We start from the raw sequence: 20,376 nt of genomic DNA on the forward strand, positions 1-20,376 counted from the left end.
TCTTCTAGGTTGAATTCTGGTGCTCTGGTATCCATTGTTATCAGTTTCAGTGGTGGACATGAGTCAGCATTAAAACTGAATGTGTTTGATAAAAACATGACTGTACATCACTGTAGGAAACCTGAAGAATCAAGTCGAACAAGATTAACTAACAGAAGAGTGATTTAGCGACACATGAAATTTTATGTAGTGAAGATTCCCTTACTTTGGTTTAAACTTTAAAGAAATACTTTTCCACAAGACACTTTAATAAACCAAAAATCTAGTCAAATAATAGCTACTACTCCTGTGGTTGGTGGCAAGGATGGCCAATATGCTAATTTATAATCTTGTTGTTATCCTTAACAGGTTTTATTTAACTTTGTGTTAGTACAAGCCTTACATAATGTTGGATATTTAAATGTGGTGAGACAGCTGTCTAACATTGGCAGACTGTTAGTATCTTTAGAAAATGGAGCTATCTGAGTCTAAAGGTGTTTCAGAAAAAAACACCTTACCCCCTTTGTGTCAGAATCCATTTTTCATTGGCTGAATAAAGCGACCCAGTTCTGACATCACACAAAGACCCTTTCTGAGTGGGTGATCAATTCCTTGTGACATCTTATCCCTCAGAAGCGTTTGGTTCCCGGAGGTTCGAGTTCTGACCGAGACCACAGAAATCCTCGAGAAGAAGATGTTGCTCAACTAGTTGAGAGAGAACTGATCACCCTCTCTAGATCTAGTTATGATTATTGTTTTTGGTTGCATCATGTGTACGCTTCACAATTGAATGCTAAGACATGCTAGATCTATTTTCAGTCATATTCTTGTTGGTTAAATAACCTTTAGAAAATAACAACCTTTAGTATTTTAAGCAGCAGTTAATTGAGTAATTAATTGAAAATAAATCAAAATTGGAGAAACGTACACAAATTTGAGATTTTTTTGCATAATGAAGAATATTGAGATGAAGAATCAATTTCTTAGATTGATTTTTATAGATTATGAGAGATTGATGAATATTATAATAGATTAAGATAGCTTTATATTGCAACATGTTGTGGCCTTAGCATGAGACTACACCTTTATTATTATGAAGAGTATCTCTTTTGTTGCCACTTCTTATTAATTGTAATTTCCTCTTATATCTTATTTCATCTCCTGTTCCTGTCATTATCTTTGGCCCATTGCTATTGGAATATTACAAAACATAGTTGTGTCTGATTAACTTCATTTTGTTAAATCCTTTTGTAAACTTTCTTTGCTCCCTAAAGGTACAGCAACAGCAAGGCACTATAATAAGTAGTGAAGGCATGAATATCTTATGCACATAATATATTCTTCTTCTGCACTTCATTTAAAAATAAACCGTAACCCAGCATGGGCATTATATCTCTTTTTTTTTTCCCCCTTCAGTGCTATCCCCGGTGCTTTTGATTTTCCTTTCCAACCTAGAAGTCCTTCTCCTCTGAGTATCCTCACTTCTCCTTCAGCCTTCCCACAATAGCGAGGGCTCTGTAAGCACAGCAGGAATGCTGTCAGAAGGGGATTATCATGCCTCTGATCTGCTTAATAGACAGTAATGGTACATAGCTAATGAACAAACGGGAGGGGTACTTCAAGAAGGGTCGAAGTTAGACTTGAAGTTAGACGAGGGGAAGCTATTGCAGATGTTTCCCACATTTGAGTGGGTCAGAATGGAGATTAACCCCCGGTTCTTCTTCCCCTCTTTCCTGCCCTCTACCACCTTTTTATGCCACTCCTTTTCCCTCCAGAGATCTCATTATGGGCAGACTCACTGGCCATGTGGCCCGAGTCTATCCGAGCAGTAGACGGTGTCCACATACGAACAGACCATATAGATCGGTGAGGAGGAAGTGGTGTTGAAAAGCACACTGAAGTAAATGGCGGAAGAAAGGACAAATAAAAAAACACAAGCGGCTGTAGGACGGGGAAAAGAAGAAGAGAAGATAGCCAGGAATGTGTGCGTGTGTGTGTGTGTGTGGGGGGGGGGGGGGTGCATGCGTGTGTGCGTGTGCAGGCAGGGTTGCGTTGAAATAGAACAGGGGAGGATATTGCCTTAGGTTCCAGATTGTTATTACTTCTCCAGATGGTAGGGAGATGCCTCCAGCAGATTTATGCCTGGTTATAGCCGGTTTGTGTGCATAAAGGTGGTACATCCATGTTTATATGCTGCCATATGTAAGCATTCACACAACGTTACACGGGTTTAGTTTAAGTAGCGTCAGCTAAATGCCATGTTTTCTAGATAAATAACCAATTAGAGGCTTGTAGGGGGTTCACGGCCTCCAATCAAATCCCCATGCAGCAGCTGTAAACTATTGGTTTTATTAAAATGCAGGACATGAACTGCTGGAAATTTTCCAATAAACTTTCTAAAGACCCTTGGCTTCCAAACAAAAAATACAAAAAACCCCCCCAAAAAAACACTAACCTTTGGACATATTTTTCTTTTTGTGTCTTTTTGTGTTTTGTGTCCATTTTGTTCTGGTTTATTTTTTGTTCTGTGGTTGTATGACATTGATTTCATTGATTTGTCCTGCAGGAGGTCATCAGATGTGTTTAATGTGCCAGTGGAGACTGCTCGTGTGTGTGCACTTGAGTGGGTTAATGAGTACACAGCTACGTGTGTTACTCTGACAGTATAAACATGAAACGGATCCTTTGATATACACACAGTGCTATGCAATTTGACAACCACAACACTGTTCACATTCTAAAACATTACAATGTGAAACTTTTACTATGATTTTAAAGGAGGGGTAGGGAAATTGGAAAATTGACTTTGAGCTTTGTATCACATCATAATGTTTATCCTACATAGAAAAAATTTTGCTGCTTAGAGTTTTTCACACATATTTGAGGAATGATTGAATCTCCCTCGGCAACCATTCAGGGGTTCCTAAATGCTTGTTCTTACTTAGCATCGCCTATTTACCCAAAGCTCCTCTTTGGAGCTGCAGCTGAGCATCCGTCTCACAGAGCTCCTCCAGACTAGCGGTAGCAGCAACTAGCAGATACCTGGTGAAACTGATAGCCTGCTGAGCTTATTATAGGTACTACTTGTTAGACCAATGCTTCTAAAAATGCTTGTTAATGGAGAAGCTTTTGTTGTGTTCACAAAAACCCAAAACAAAAAGGTATAATATTATAATTTCTTGGTTTTGCAATGGCTTTGCTGGAAGATCCTTTAGTTTCTATAACGCGACTGTCAGTGCTTTTTGTGACCAGAACGACTCCACTCTTTTTAGTCGTTCAAGAAAAAGCAGTGGCATTCATTTTACGGTAAGTCGACTTACAGTTTTCATCAAAAGGTGGTGGAGGAGGAGTTAAGTTACACTTGGCAATCCAGCTGAAGAAGATCTAAGTCCCTCATGTGGTTTCTCTGGTCTCTCATTAAAAAGAAGAATGGTAAGGTGGAAATTTTTTACAGTTTCAAAATTTTTACTTTTATAACTTGGTACATCTGGATACTGACAACCCCTTTATGCCTCCTGCAGAGAACCTTAGCCTGGGGCAGAAGATCATGTCTAAACATATAAACATAGCAAAAGTGGGATAGTTTATACCAGGGGTCTTCCACTCCAGTTCTTGAGAGTCGGTGTTCTGCAACTCTTAGGTATGCCCCTGGTCCAACACACCTGAATCAAATGGCTGAATAACCTTCTCAATAGTATGAAGCAAAAAATCCCAATAAAATACAAAGAAAGTTATCATTATAAAAAAAAGGGCCATGAATATTTTTGTAAGCATCTGCACCTGCACCTGCACAAACTCTTAAACTCGAGCAGAAATTTAGACTCGCAGAGGCTCAGACATAGAGTTATGATTCTAATAATCATTTCAAATCCCACCACATCTTATCTAGCTGCCATCACTCTCAGCTTTCGCATTTTTAAACATCCATCATCCTCCCTCTGCCTCCCGGAGACATTAGCTTTATCCTCTCCTCATTTTCCCTTTCTGCCAAATAGCGATGATGAATCGCCAAGATATCTTCCCAATGGGCTCCCTCAAAATCAATAGCTATTTTGGAACTTTACTTTGGAGAGTAGGTTTACAGTGCATACACCCATAAAATCCTTATGGAAAATAATTTCTTTGTTTCAAATAATAACTGTTGGCCTGGATGAATTAGCACAACTCTTAGGCATCATGATCCACTTACAGCAACATTGCAAGCTTTAGCTGCACTAATTTGTTTCGTCCAACAAATGCGATCTACAGAAATCTTTCTCATCTTCATTCCATCATTTTTTTTAAACTGCAGATATTTTTGTTGAGCCTCTATCTGCAAAACACAAAGCTTGCTGCCATTTTCTTGAGTTAAAGGAAGGTTGTAATCTTTATCTCTAACTGAAAGGCTGGAAAACATGAAAATAGAAGTCCATATTTCATTTACCCTAAGGTTACACATCAATAACATCACAATAATGGCAAAGTAAGGAGAAGCTAGCAGAAAAAGATTATGTTCTAGAGAATCAAAAGGGATGATTGAGATTGTTTTGGCATTTTGGGATACGCTGATAACGCTCCCTATATCTTAACTACATTTATAAAACAGTACTTTTAAGATGTTAAAAAAAACTTTTATAATACAGCACAAATCTACATGTGTAATTTATAACACACTCAGACAACACTGCATCCATGTACAGACACAAACAAAGTATATTAAACATGCAGTTTCTCATATGACACACCAGGAATGAGCTCTAATTCAGCAAAAATTAGAGCTCATTATGACACTCCAAGTAATTTTTCCCATCTAGCAATGCACAATATCAACTTTTTTATTGTAATAGTTCAATTTTCGGTTTAACCGGTGCTGAAATTGGTCCAAATTGTTGATTAGTGCATCTCTAACTTGGATGATGAAAACAGACAAAATCAGTTAAAATTACTGTAAAAAGTAAATATTTTTTAGTGAAGGTGCTCTCCATAATGGGAAAGAAACCCAGCAACAGTACTCATAACATTGAAGCTGACAAGCAATCCTTTAAGAGAAACATGAGGAGGTGGGGTGGAGAAGCGAGTCTGATGTCAGCTTTTGTAATTTTGCCATTTTTGCTGTTTTGATAATAAAATGATGGAGTTTATATCGATTTATACATGATGGGTGGTAGCTTTACTGCATGCGAGTCCATCTCTGTCTGCACGCCGGGGCCTGAATATTCCTCCGGAGTTTATATTTTGCACAGGCAGTCAAATTTAACTTCTGTGACGGATACAAATGAGAGAGTTACTGTCTCTCAGCAAGCCAGCTGAGCTCAGGCCTGTTTTGACAGTAAATAAGCTAATAGGCAAATGTCATGACTATTAAATGAGTTAAGCCCGATCGATGTCAACTCTCCAGCAGAGGTGTATAAATTCATTTGAAACCAGACACCGACTGACACCAATAAAACATTTGTTAGCAATCGTCTGCAAATACGGAGGGGAGGGGCGAAGTGTGTGTGTGGAGGGGGGGTAGAGGGGAGGAGGAGTGAGATACGGTGTGTTTGAGTGTGCCTGTGTGTCTCTCCGTGGAAGAAGCAGTGGGAGGCGAAAGGAGGGAATGACATGAAGTGAGTGTGAGAAAAAGGGATTAAGGTTGGGGTAGTGGTGGCAGCAGGGATGGAGCCGTCTCTTTGCCTTGTGAGATTATTGGTGGTAAGAGATGAGAGAATGATCTCCCACGCAGCCTGCAGAAATGCTTACACCAACACTTTCTCCTCAGAAAGTAAGGTGGAGAGGTGGGAGTGCAAACAAGTCACAGAGGTAGCAGCAGATCAATGTCTACAAACAACTTTCGCAAACAGACAGCGATGGACACAGACATCCTGCAAGCTAAGCACAGGTACATTTATGTGTGTGTGTGTGTGTGTGTGTGTGTGTGTGTGTGTGTGTGTGTGTGTGTGTGTGTGTGTGTGTGTGTGTGTGTGTRTGTTTGAAGTTTATAGGCAACAGGATTTTATCTTTTTCCTCCTCTGTTTTCTTACTGCACTTTTCTGGGATATCCATCACTTAAATGAATTCATTAGTTACCGGGCTGTTTAGCTTCAGCACGGGTTCAGAGAAATGACTCTGAAGCTGTTCGTCTGCTCTCTCATTTCAACACGTTTGCTTTGATCCTTGGCTTGTGGCTCTGAATAAAACTAACTAAAACATCCCAGAAGGCCACACGCCCGTGTAAATCACATGGATCCACGGCAGCACCAGTCAGCACTTACATGGACGCTCCTATGCAAATGCATACTTAAAGACTTCTACATATTCAGGTCACTCTACAAAGGAGAAGACCTTCAAAGCTAAATGCAGAGCAAAGGATGCGAGTTGCCTAACAATAATCTACATGTATGATGATGAAAAAGTAATCGCTGTCAAATCACTTATAATGCAGCTTTTAGATCTTGTTCTATAAGTAACCACCTGTTTCAAGGCTAAGACATTTGTAGAGTTCAAGAGCTCATCTGCATTCAATATTGCAGTGAAAACGTCTCAGTGAGGTAACTTACTGAGATGTTAATTACAGATTTTTAGATAAAAACAATCTCAGCGCCGACTTTCTCTAAACTTGCAGGGTTTTTCTTAGTAACCAGGCTGTATTCTGACATGCCGTACAACCAGGTACTTTCTATGGACTTACTTGCACTACGGCTCCCACCACATCATGGAGAAAAAAAAACAAAACATGTATGTATAATAAGGAACATGAGGTAGTAGTCCTACTTTATATTCTCCAGATCTGTAATTTCAAGAAAATACATAGTAAACTTTGAAAAAAATAAAAAAATAAAACCCTCTCCCAGAAAATACCCCATAAGTTCTGACAATATAGTCTGTATATTTTTGGTAACCACTTTAAAATATCTTTATTTAACTTGAAAGTTGAAGAAGGTAACCTGAATTTTTCAGGAAGCATAAGGTCAGAAGTCTTTCTGCAGTAAAGGATGATCCCTGAAAGTGCTTCTGAAAAGTAAACGGAAACCTTCAGAAAAACAACCTATAAGTTCTGGGAAAGTGGTAAGTACTAAATAAATACAATGGAAGTTAACCTGAAATAAATAACGGAAGTGACCAGCATGACCTAAAACAGAACGGACAAATAAGCAGAAGGAAACTTGAAAATGTCATACAACAGGCCGGTTATTCAGAAAACTGCCCCATGTGTCATAGAAAGTCACCTGTACATTTCAGAAAGCACCAGGTTGTGAATCACTACACAATTCAGCCCTGCCCTTGAAAAATACCTGGAGTTTTAATGAAACTATGGGCCGTGTTATGGACTGGTATCATTATTTTTAAAATCTGCTGCAAATTTGATCTTTAATCTCAGATTGATTGATCATTTTATTAAATCATGTCAGAATGTAAATATAAATATTTAAGTATTTTTTTTATGTTTTTCAATTTATTTTACCAGTTAAAAGAATAACTGATTGTCAAATTATTTCCTCCTTTCACTGTTTTGCATCAACAAAACAAATTTGCCAATACGGCGGCTGCCAGAGGTCTGCCAACATAAACCAGCAGAATTGTTGCAGCAGTCAAAACCATTGATTTACTATCAACAACCCAGGCATGGCCAGAGCAGGACATGACGAGTCGAGGCCCTTAGTGCATAAATATTACATTTAGGTCTAGTTTTACAGCAGATCATCATTTCCAGACATGCAGCTGCAATGTCAGCCTGACACTGATGCAAACAGTTGAATTCCTGAGTGTAAATCAAAGAAGGTTTTCCAATGGAAGATGAAGAATGTGTGCTGCGGTATCTTCTCCGAGCGTATGCCTGCGTGTGTGCATGTGTGTGCATGTGCATGTGTGTGTGTTCAATATTGGAGTTCCATAAAATATGTATAAAGTACGTTTGAACCTTCCCCGCTCCCCTACAGGGCAGCGGCAAGGTCCTTCAAACTCACATGAGCCAACAAGAGCACCAACACTCAGAAAGATATAATGTGGCACCCTGGCCTTACACTGATTAATGTCTGTCCTTCAGAGCCCAAACTGCCACAGCAGAGAGGGATGCAGCGTGAATGAGGACAGACGAAGTGAGAAAGACAGAGGGATTAGAGTGTGATGGACAGAGGAAGGAAGAGAAGAAAAAATAGGCAAAAGGAGTGATGCAATGGAGTAGAAAGGGTAAAGGTGCTGGAGGGAAGACCGGGCATTTGCGCCTTTCTGAGTGAAAGGTGGCTTGAATGATGAAAAATAATCTCAGTGGATTTCAACTAAAGCTTACAAGCATCCAAAGGATAAGACAGAGTTACAGTAAACATGCTTTTGTATGTTTTTTTTTTCCTGCTTGTAATTATTATAATCGAGTCAAACTTCACACACACACACACACGCACACCCCCCCCCCACCTCCCCCCACATACACACACACACAAAAACACAACTCTAGCGCTTTCTGCAATTACTGTGAGTAATCACATAAAAAGAGGAAATGCAAGAAGAGTAATGAGGAAAACAAAGTGTCATGTCCATAATCAGAATTAACCCATCATCTCTCAAACACTGTGGACTTTTACTGATGCTAACAAAACAGTATCGGCGATGCCAAATGATGATGTGATTGCTAATAAAAAAAAAAGTCCAAAATAAAATTAATTTTGACCTATAAAGGGTAAATGCACACAATTCAACAAAAGCAACTACAGTAAGTGGAAGGACAAAATACAAGAGTTGCCTTAGTTCGGCTAGGCTTCTTGAAAACATTTCGAAATGTAACAACATCATGGTTGTAATTGGATGATTTTATTATTTTGATTGCTTTATGTGGTCTTTGCTTGTAAGGCCGATTCTGTATGTTATCCTGAGCACTTAAGCTTTAAAGTGCCTCCCTTGCACTTTATAGTTTTCAGTTTGTGTGAAGTACGTTTTACCTCTGAACATGGTTTTATGTAATAAACTCTGCGGAAAAACATCTTAAAGGAATAAATCTGAAATTTTGTAAACAGTAATTACAATCTAGTTTACAAGCACAGTCATTAAAAAAATAATTAGTCTATTAGTATGCAATTTTAAGCCAATCTGTGATTAATTATTTTAATGTGCAATAAAGTTTTAAGATAAAAAACTAATTACTTAAAGATTTGTTTTATTTCTCTCTGTTTAACAATAAACTAAACAATATTTTTAAAAAACATACACTGAAGATTTACTTTTGTAGAAAACTGATTATTTAGTCATTGACCCAAAACATCAGAAGTGTCTCAATACTTTACCTGATTGAAACTGTTCTTTATTAGTTCCTGATTTTTTTGGGCAACCTTTTTTTGTATTTCCAAAAACAAGAATGGGATACGGGTCACTGATCGAAAAACAGATGCTTTATTTAGTAACGTTCAATTAATGTGTTCGCTCAACTCAATTAACTTTTTCTGTCCTATTTGTAATAAAACTAAAATGAAGAGTAAAAATATGGGTAATTACAAGATGAAGACTTTTATATTTGCATTTCAAGAGAGCATAACTTGCCTTAATTTGAAATTATTAGCCAATTTAATCAAAAAGTAACTGATGGAATAACTTTCACATTTAGTTTCAAGCAAGTAGCATAGTGTCGTGAGTGAAAACATCTGCTGAAAATAGCACGAGGTTAACTGATGGTATTAATGGAATATTCTTTCAACATTTGAGTTCAAAATAATGAGCCAAAATCCCTCCCAACTACATCCAAAAATACACAATAGCTTGACAGGACAACATTTTCATAGGCACATTCACACCAGGTCTCATCAGGACATCATCTCACCAACACAGAAAAAAGGAGTGGGTTAAAAAAAAAACAATATCTAACCCACACAAAGCTGCCACAGCTGCTGAGCACGGAGACATGACATCATATTTCTCTGTGCTAAGTCTTTGCAAAGAGCGTGGGCAGGTGTGCACAGGCAGCTCGTGCGTCTCGGTGTGATTACTACACTGTGAGAGCCAACAGACAACGGGAAAGCAGCACAGCACAGTTTATGTCTGAGTGCGTGTGTGCGTGTGCGAACGTGTGTGTGTCTGAGTTTGTCACTTAGAACTTGAGGTGATCTAAAGGAATCTTTTTCACATATCCATATCTATCCTCTTATCTCTGCCTGTGCTTCTTCAGCTCAGCTTTCTTTGTGATTTTCTCATTCCCACCTCTCTCTCTCTGTCTGCTGATTGTCCCATTGTTTTGTTTTCTGGCTTTTTGTTTGGCTGTCATGCCCTGTGAGCACTCTTTAATTCTACACACTGCCTCAAGATTACAAAGTGCCGGTGGAGGGGCGAGGCGGGGGACAAAGAGGGCAGAGGCACTTCATTAATCAATCAACCAGCTTTGAAAATTCACCTAATTAACGCCTAATTACAGATCCGGGCATGGTGCCAGCTGGCCTCCCATCCACCTTAGCCAGTGCGACCCCCGCGGCCCCCCACCAAATGACAGCGGAGGAAAACACCCCTCCCCTCTCCCCTCCTGTTTGCTCTCTTCCCTATTAGTCTCTTTATTCATGCATATGCTCGTCCGTTTGTTTTTTTTGTGTTTTTTTTTTCATGCTCCACAGAAACAACAGATGAGAGCTTGATAATTCAAACGGTGCAGCGGATAAGATGCCTGCGCCTCTCACTGCTGACTGACTTTCATCTCGCGCCATATGGTGGTCCGTTTGATTCGCTTTTCCGCAGTCTTACCGGGAAAATATCTGAAGCCACCACAGGGTTGAGGACTTTCTCTGAGGTCCTGGTCTCTTCCCATTCGTATCTGGTGAGGTTCTCGTCTGGGACCTCTGGGCTCAGCTTACGGGACATACTGGCTCGCCAGGCCCGCTGGATGCTAAAAGAACACAATAGGGTTTTAATTTTGACTTAATCATTAGTGTTACCTGAATTCTAAAATTATACTGCAGTTTTACCATTTTCTTTAGGTACACCCCTGCCTACGCACGCAGCGCTTTGCATAAATTCTCATTGCCTCTGGCCTTTTCTGCTTTTTAATCACATTTCCAAACAGTTTTTTTCCCATCCAAGTATTTATTACAGATTTTATATGATAGATCAGCACAAAGAAATGGAGTATTGTGAAGTGATAGGAAGAGAATACACTGATTTCATATGGGATTCTGGCGCTTTTGAAAGCTAAGCAAAAACCATCACACTGCCTCCATGTGTTTCCCATGTGCACTTACATTCTTTGGGGTTTTTCTACTTTCATTATTTTTTTTCTTATTATTTCTACTGTTATATTCCACCTACACCAGCAACCCTCCCGACCCCACTAAGGGACAAGGGTGCACCTGCATTTGCATAGCTTGTGAAACTTTAAGATGGCCCTTTGGGCAATCAAATGATCAAAGCAAATGACCAGCCACTCAATCAGCTCCTCTGGAAAGACTAATACAAGCCTGTACAAAAACCTGAGTGGAGAAAATATGAATACAAACCCAAAGACGACGTTGTTTTTGGCCCAAAATTTGCCATTCAATAATATCTTAATGTAATTTTACATAAAATGAGCACAAACAGAAATACAGTGGAGAAAAACACAAAACAAAAAGGAGAGAACTATTTAACAGTTTAGCACAAAATGAGATCTAAAAAGTGCAACACTGATAAGGAGGAAATACATCAGAATGGTCTTAAATAGAACAGTGTAAATATAATAATGTACAAAATAACTGTGACATGTTTGTGTTAACACTTGTGTTAACAAACACTGTTAACACAAGTGTTTGTGTTAACAGTGTTAACACAAACACTTGTTTGTGTTAACAAGAAATAGTTAACACAAACAAGACGGTTACGAGTTCACCCTTGAGTCTGGTGATTTTGTGTAAACTCAGCAACTTCTGTAATGTGTGTGTGGTGAAGTGTGGACCAGAGGCAGGAGGCAGGTGAAACTTTGAGGAGAGTGAAGATTTCATTAAAACACACAGTACAAAACTTACAAGGAGCAAAAAGCAGGAAATGCATCCTGAAAATGGATCAGAAGTAAGAGCAACAGGACAATCAAACAATGAGTGAATGAAAGCAAGATTACATTTACTGGGTGTGTCAAATTAACTGAGTGAACTGGAACTGTGGCGGAGCATACAGAGGGTGAAAAGAACAAATGAAAACTGCAAGTAAACATAGGAGAAAAAGACAAAGGGAACAAAGTGATGAGTGAAATACCGGTAATTATTAAACACAACAGACTAGACATATTTTGAAGTAAATAATTATATTTTTAATTCATTCTTAAATGGAAAATGACTAATGTAAATCTTCTTTCCAACTCGTCCCATCAGTTTTTATTTTCTTTTTTTATACTTTTGCAATTTCATGTTTTGTTGACACTGGTTCGCACACTTCCTTGACCTCTCTCCTTGACTTCTGTCATGCCTCGGTTCGCAACCTTTACAAACAGTTCTTGCTCCATCTATCACTTTCGAGTCTCTTTCATCCATGCAATGCCCCCCCCCACCTGCCCCCAACGCTGAGGTTCATGATGGAGCGCAGGATCAATTACCTGATGGAGAAACACCTTCACCTCCAGTGGAGCAGAGAGACAGCTGAACCGAATAGAACAAATTGAATAAAGCCATAACTCTTTTCTCCAAAACCAATACCTCTCCAGCTGCCTTCGTCCAGAACCATTTTCTACACTGTTGCTCCCTTCTTGCCTTTTCTTTGCCTCCGTTCCTCTATCTCTTCAGACTTTTTTTTTCCCTGAGTTTCTCCAAACTTATTTTTTTCCTCAGTTTGTTTCACCTTTCGATACCCTTTTATTGTACCTCTACACATAGAAAGGTTTTTCTTCTCAATACTCAAACTTTCAAGGAAGTGAAAGCCCGAGGGGAGTGTGCACTGTTGTACTTATGAAGCCGTTTGCCCATGTTTAGGTAGAATCACATTAGATTGGAGTCTACAAGAGTTCACGCGCTCAATATTGCACTCTGACCCCAGAATCCAAAATCTAATCACTGCAAAAATTGCATTAAAACCACACATAGATTGATCTCTGGTGCAAAAACGTACATAGTGCTTTCGGGGACCAAAGGTACTGTGGCTGTGAGATGGGAGTGTGAAATTTTTAATTTTAGGTCGCAGGTCATACTCACATAGTGGCCTTTATTTCCAAGTGCTGTCGCTGATCTCGGTGAGATGAGCTTTTGTTGTCCTCCTCGCTTCTGCATGTTTCAAATTGACACAAAGGGAAATCCATCAACACAGCAGATGCAGTTTAAAGCTCATCTATTTGAGGCAAAAATATCTCTTCAGTTGGTGGAGGTTTCTTTGCTCCTTAGTGTAAAAAACGATTCTGTTGAGCCAAAATATAAGCAATGTTTGGTAAGAAACTGAGCTTGCTCAATAGTCCGACATCCTCTTTCCATGAACTAAATGTTTCCATAAAACCGAGGTAAAAATTGAGGCACTTCAGTCTCTTACCTCTCAATCTTCTGAAGTGCTGGCCCTCCGCTGTGGCTGCAGCAGCGATGATAGCTCTTCACTTCTTCCTGTGCGGTAAAAATACAGAGTTTTCAGATTCCCACACCGGCGATGCTGCAAAGCATGGCGTTGTAATTTCACATGTAGTCATCATGAATGTAAAGTTGCTCACGTATGTATACCTGCTCCTGTGTGGTGTGGCATAGCTTTACCTGAACTACTTACTATAAATAACCAATTTTTTTAAGTGTTCTTCAGGAAGTTACCTCAATTAGGCAAAACATAACTGGAACTATGTAGGCTATTCCTTCTTTGGACTCTTTTTGACAGAGTTTGATGATTTAAAGTTTGTCACTGTAGCGGGACTGCATGTGTAAAACGTTTAAGGGGTGCTAACATTTTCCCAAGACCATGTACATGAAGGTTAAGAGAATATATTTAGTTCACAGTTTCCTGTGATAAAATGTTCAAGTTACTTTAAAACAGCTGCTGTCATGGAACTCATCTGTTCAAGCCACGGATCTTTGGTAGAGCAGAATAAGTCCCACTTATCTCGCAGCAGTAAGCTACTATTTCCAAAGATGAGCTCACTGTGCAGTAAACTATTTTACTTATTACCCTTGCATTAAGTGTCACAACTTCACACAGCGTGAAGTTACAGACCATTGAAGAACACCTTGCAGCAGTTTGCTGCTAATAAGCTACAGGAATCGGTGAAAACAGATATACTGCTAAAAGTGAATGAGCATAGTTGCTATTATCAGGTGCACAAGCAAGCAAAACTAGATGAATGCAAATTATGCTTGGTACTGCTGTATGTCTACATAAACAACTGCAGGCCTATTAGCTACAGCAGGGGATAGTAGAGCAAGAATATTTGTACAGATAATTATCCATCAAGCCCATAATGACATATTCACAACATTTCCATAAGAATACCTCGATTAAACATGCTTAAAATCCAAGAATATAATTAGGAAACAGGTCCAGGTGGAGACATTATCACATAAGATTACATATAAGTCTCTACAGGAAGTACAAATATACTTTTACGGTTTGATCAATGTTTGTTAAGACCGCAAATGGCCCTAATTGACCATTTGCCTTGGTAAAACTCAGACTAGATAAAATATGCTTTTTATGTACTTAACATTGGTACATAACACTGGGGCGAAATACATTCAAACTTTTTTTCCCCCTTTGTGTAGTGTTGCATTCTGTCCAAACACCATACCTCTAACATATTCGTTTTTCTGTTCAGTTGCTTTTCCGCTCGCTAAAGCAAGTGGAGGTTCCCTATTGATGTAAATGGGCAGAAAGCCAATAAAGGTTTCTTTGAAGAGTTTAGATGAATCAACTATTGTAGAGATGCATCGACTGAAGGCTGCATCCAGATGGCGTGGGAAGTTGAGTAATGAGTCAAATGATAATAAAAAGGATCAGTCACAAAAACCGCAAGGAAATACCTTTGCTATAAGACAGACAAATGTGATTAGTAAACACATCTGCTGCTTTTATTTCCATGAAACTCCCTTTTTTAGAATAGATATGCTATAGTTTTGGGCTATCAGACTACATCTTTAACACTGGCGACCTGTCAAGGGGATCATGGGAGTTTGATTGTCCTCTGCACATGTATTTTACGGATCTGGAGAAGGGCTACAACAGTGGTCCCTGAGGCATTTAATGAGGAATGCTGTGGAAGTATGGGGTATAGGATTCTTGTATACTCTAAGCAAGTGCACCATCCATATTTTCAGCATAAAATCAAGCGTGTTACTGCTGCTGGTTTAAGTCAGCCAGGCCTGCCCCTTGTTCACAATGCTGCAGTCGAGACAGTGGTGTCTGGTCATTTTGTTTATTGCTGGTGATGTGCATCTGTTGGGGTCAAGCCAACACCTTTGGCATGTTCTCGAGAAGTTAACTGAGTGAAGACTCAACTTCGCCCTGTCTGACGCTGTGGTTCTCAGTCGGAAAAAAGTTGGGATTTCTTCCTCTGGGTTGAGGAGCCGTCTCTGCCTACAGTGTCGTTCAAGTGTCTTTACAAGTGATGCATGATGGAGCAACAAATAGATAGACAGATTGCAGTCTGCTGGTAGGACAATGTTAGTCTTTCCTGTACCTTCATACGCTTATCTTCATGTTTAATGCCTTTGCTGTGTATGCTCTCTCAGCCAATTGAAAGGCATAATCCATACAAAATTAGAGTTTGAATAAGGTAAATTCTCAATTAAGCTTTATATCTTCAAATTCTCTCTGCAGGGTCTTCACGTTGACTCACCTAAAGGAAAATGGGTGCTGCTCAGCTCTGTCATGGTGAAGAAAGATTACACCCAAACAGCAAAGCTCTTGATTTATCGTTCTATCTATGGTCTGACTCTCTCGTATGGCCATGAGGTAATCATGAATAAAGGAATGCGCTTGCAGGACCCAAGCGGCTGAGGTGAGTTACCTCCGTGGGAGGACTGGGCTCAATGTTTGAAATAAGACAAGTAGATCCATCACGCAGAGACAGTTCTGAGTTCAGCAGCTGCTCCTCTGCATCAGAAGGGGTCGGCTGAGGTGGTTCAGACATCTGATCATGAGGTCTATTCGGCAACTCTCTTTAGAGATTTTGCTGAGCACATTCCATTGAGAGGAGACCCACAAGTATCCAAGGCATATAACTTCTGATTTCTGGGTTTCCATCCCGAATTTGACACCATCAGAACTCAAACTCAGGTAAGTGGAAGCAGAAGATGAATATAAAGTAAATTCCAGAGGATTGATATGACTGAAGCTAGTCTCTACTAGTCTGCCTCGTGAGATTTGCTCCAGATTTTTATAGCTTTTCCATGTAATACATTTTAGCAGAGAAGAAGAGTAGCAACAAATTGTGGAAAATTTGTACAATTACAATAGGATTCTCCACTGGGAGCAGGCGAATGGCCATGCTTTGCATGGCCCGTTCTCTCGCTTTGCTGGGCTTGGAACCATAATAAGGGCAGTCAGGAGATGGCACAGCAAGATGAGGTGAAGGGAGACATTAATTAGCATTAAGCTGCTGAAAAATGGACGACAGTAGGAAAAGAGGAAGGAAGGGAAGGAAAACTGCAAACAGGCAGAAGAAAGCGTGCTTCCGTTTAATTGATGAGTTATTAAAATAATAATTTCTCAGTCCTAGATGTCTCGCAGAGATTGATGGCAAACTTAGCTCAAACAGACACAGACACACGCACGCACACACACACGCACACACACACGCATTCCTCTGACTGTTTTGGAGATCCTCAATATCCATTTCATCCTCCACCAGTGGTAAAGCCGACTTACACATATAAAAAGACGTGCAGATGTTACAGCAGACAAAAAAAAAGAGAGTAAAGTCACACGTCAATAATGTGAGCACACACACGTCTCCGAGTCACCTCAGTGGATCTGATTGCAGCAAGCAATGGACAACTGGCTGTAACTTGACTTGCCTATCAGCCTGAGGAAATACCCAATCAGAAAGGCTCTTCTGCTGAAGATGCTCATTATTCACCACATCGGAAATCAATTTACATGCGGATCGTGTGCAAGGAGTAATATGGAGACAACATTTACTCTTTTGCCTCAAGTCCCTGAGCTCAAAAAGGACCCGCTGAGGGACGCAGGCCTCACTGATGCATTCATGTGACTACATAAGTGCCGTTTTCCCTTGCTGTGTGTAGCTATAGGGCAATATAGCAAACACTGATATGTTCATGCATTTCTTTTTTAATAAACCTTTTGGCTGAGGAGAAGAAGGGCATTCTGGTTCAGTGGCAATGATCGATTTGCTATTGATAGATGGTAAAATGAATGCTATACATTAACATGAAACTCATGGTGCTGCACTTGCAAATGGGTTCAAAGTCAGGCACAACGGAGCAACAAATAGGTAAAAGCAAAAAGGGACATTTGTACAAAGACATGAAAAAATTGCTAATTTTGTCTGTCAAAAACAGTCACACCCTTTTGGTTTGTCAGATTTTCTAACCTTACAAATGTGAAATATATGTTAGTGTGGATAATTGTGGAGTGGAAGGAAAATGATGCATGGTTTTCAACGTTATTTCTCAAAGCAATTGGTTGCAATGAATTTTACGTAGGGGAATAGCAATAAAGGGGGTTGAATGCAAGGTGGATTTTCAGAATTTTATTTCTGAAAACTATAATTTTCCTTCCACCACACAGTCATGCTATTTTGTGCTATCACATTAAAATTCTCAAAAATATATTTAAGTTTGTAGTAAAAAAGTCCAGAGGGCATACATTGCAACACAAGGTACTGTTCCTTTAAGAATCACAGATTCTTAAGCAGCACAGGTTAAAGACATTTTTAAAATTCTCCTCCTGATTTCACTTCACTAATCTCCTCATTTAATAAGCAGAGAGCCACTAATAATTTATAATTCCTCCTGATAATGAGCACGAGGCCTGATCTATTATCAAAACTTTTTGCCAATTAATTGTGTTTAGCTAATGGCTTGAAAAAGAAGGGATGAATTTCCTCAGGCTTAACACAAACAGAATCTCAGCTATTCTGAGAGGAGTGGGAGAGCATATCATTAAGGAAAAGGCATCATGGAAAATATTAGGAGGAGAACATTTCTGGGTAGATGTGTGTGAAGGTGTGTGGATTTTTGACAGGTTGAAAAGACAGAGGGTGAAAGGTTGATCCAACACACACACAAAAGACAACAAAGACTACAGCATCATTTATGTGTTTCTCATTCCTTGTAGAGGATGTCATGCTGAATCTGATTCTTTGAACTTTTGGATTTTACATCTAAATGTATACAAATGTAATGCTGTCTTTTATATTAAAGTATCTGTACGTATATGTGAAAAACACTTTGTTTTCTGGCAGATACAGTTTAATCAACTAAAGTTATTTCAGTAATTTTAATGTTACATACACAAAGCCAACAAAAAGGGGATTTTTGAGATGGAAAGAGACACACAAGAAGGCCATAAGAAGGGAAAAGAAAGATGAACAAAAGCAAGAATGGGAACACAAGACATGGAAAGAAAGACAGATGAAAGGATGAAAGGAATCAGAAAGTAGAAAGGAAGAATGTAAAGACAGAAAGAATGTAGGGAGGAAAGCAGGCAGGAGGACAAAAGACAGAGGAAGGAAGAAAAGATAGAAGCTGGAAAAAAGGGAAGAAAATGGAGGAAGACAGGAAGGACACAATGAAAGAATAACTGAACAAAGAAAGAAAGAGTGAAGGAAGAAGAACGGATGAGCAGAAGGAAAGAGGTTAAAACAGAAAAGGGACAGCACAAGGAAAAAAAGAAACAGGCAAAAGGACAACATTTTACCTAACATTTTTTCGGAGCAGTAAAAGCTGCTCATAATCTAATTGTATATTTTTACAGACCTAGAAAACATAGAAATCACGTTTCATACAGTTTCTTATATTTTTCTCCACAGGAACCCCGTGTAAAAGGTAAGGAAACTATAACTGAGAGCAACTTCAAAGGACCCCGCTTTAAAAAAAAAAAGTATCAAAGCTATTCCTTTAACATACTGAGAGAAAGGTGCGTAATATCCATCCTTGTGAGAGATCTTCTTCAGCTGATCAAAGGCTAAGCTTACACACCGAAACCATTCCAGCTGTAGTCATAAACAGCAGATGGAAATCACTATAGACCTGGAGAATGTAGGTGTGAGCACTCAAGCTTGTGTTTTTGCATATGAGTTGGTGGATTTATTGAGCAACTTAATGACACTTTTTTATGGTATTGAACCACAGAAGAAATCTGCGCGCACACACACACACACACACGCACACACACACGCACGCGCGCGCACGGATATTATCTGTAAGTCTCCATCTGAAGTTCACGCTATAATAAAATGACATGTATCCATCACTGTGCAGGTTCGTCGTGTTCCTGCACAGGTTATTACGACTCAATCGCATAGCATTTGAGTGAGCCGGAGCAAACAGCACTCAGCACTGCAGCGTCCCGCTGGGGGAGATACAATGATGCACTTCTGAAATATGACACCCATCCCTGGCACCACACGCTCACTATATACAACGCTCCCCCCCCTATATGATACACAACACTACGTCTGAGTGACACCCATTGATGCCGGATCCCTGCTCATGGGCTGGCAGATGCAGTTTATTTAAAAAGAAAGGGTTTCTCTAGAAGATTACAAAACGTGTTCCTAAATTATTTTAAAACAAGAAGCGTGCACGCCAAAGTATACACTTCTTGCGGAACTCCATTAAACGTGACCGATTTGGCGAGCCGTTTAAATAAGCTCTCGGTGAAATGGTTAACAACACGGCACGGCTGTAAAATTCAGCTGTCCCATTGATTACGGGGTAATAGCTGGATAGATTAATGTGTTTCTCAGGGGGGTTCCCGCCTCGCCAGTGAATCTGAATCACTCATGCAAACACAGTCAGCGGAGCTGCCTCCCTAACCAACAACCCACATTTGTATTCTTATTCATATTTCCTCCTGCCGATTACTGATTAGCGTTTCAGCGAGACCCTGCTTGCTTGCTTTTGCTCTCTCTCTCTCTCTGTCTGTCTCTGCTGGTTGACGTGGATCTGATTTGGCTGCATCAGTTGCCATAACTGGAACGGATTTAATCAGATCTGGATTTAAAAATCCTAAAGTTTAGAGGAGCAGTGGAACAAAATGAGAACCTTATGTGTGCAGCGGAGGGTTCCGCCGTTGCGACATATTGCAGAGTAAGTCGGAAGCTTTTGATGGAGCAGAGCTTTCAGACCTCACAGGCTCGATATCCACGGCCGCCGATAATGCGCAGCGCTACATCACTGGCATTAAATATTCAGAAGCTCAATACAAGCCAGGTGAAGTCCCACACCTACACTTAGGGAGAGAGACAAAAAAAAAAAAAAAATCGGATACGTCTGTTAAAGATGATTCATGCGAGTTCTCTCTTTAACTAAGAGCTGTCTGAGTTTCTGAACTCTTTGAACTCAATGAGATGGG

General features: G+C 39.7%; 1 protein-coding gene across 2 annotated transcripts in view; it reads right to left on the bottom strand.

The window, feature by feature from the left end:
* Positions 1-20,376, bottom strand: part of schip1 (schwannomin interacting protein 1) — a 269,246-nt gene that overhangs the window by 246,875 nt on the left and 1,995 nt on the right. For both annotated transcript variants that reach the window (XM_017308280.1, XM_008425832.2), the window contains exons 3-5: positions 13,390-13,457; positions 13,062-13,130; positions 10,654-10,795 (exon numbers count right to left, since the gene is read on the bottom strand). In XM_017308280.1, coding sequence (XP_017163769.1) covers positions 10,654-10,795; positions 13,062-13,130; positions 13,390-13,457 — 279 coding nt within the window. The remainder of the gene's footprint in view (positions 1-10,653; positions 10,796-13,061; positions 13,131-13,389; positions 13,458-20,376) is intronic.

Source organism: Poecilia reticulata, linkage group LG13, assembly GCF_000633615.1.
Source record: "Poecilia reticulata strain Guanapo linkage group LG13, Guppy_female_1.0+MT, whole genome shotgun sequence".
Classification (NCBI taxonomy): domain Eukaryota; kingdom Metazoa; phylum Chordata; class Actinopteri; order Cyprinodontiformes; family Poeciliidae; genus Poecilia; species Poecilia reticulata.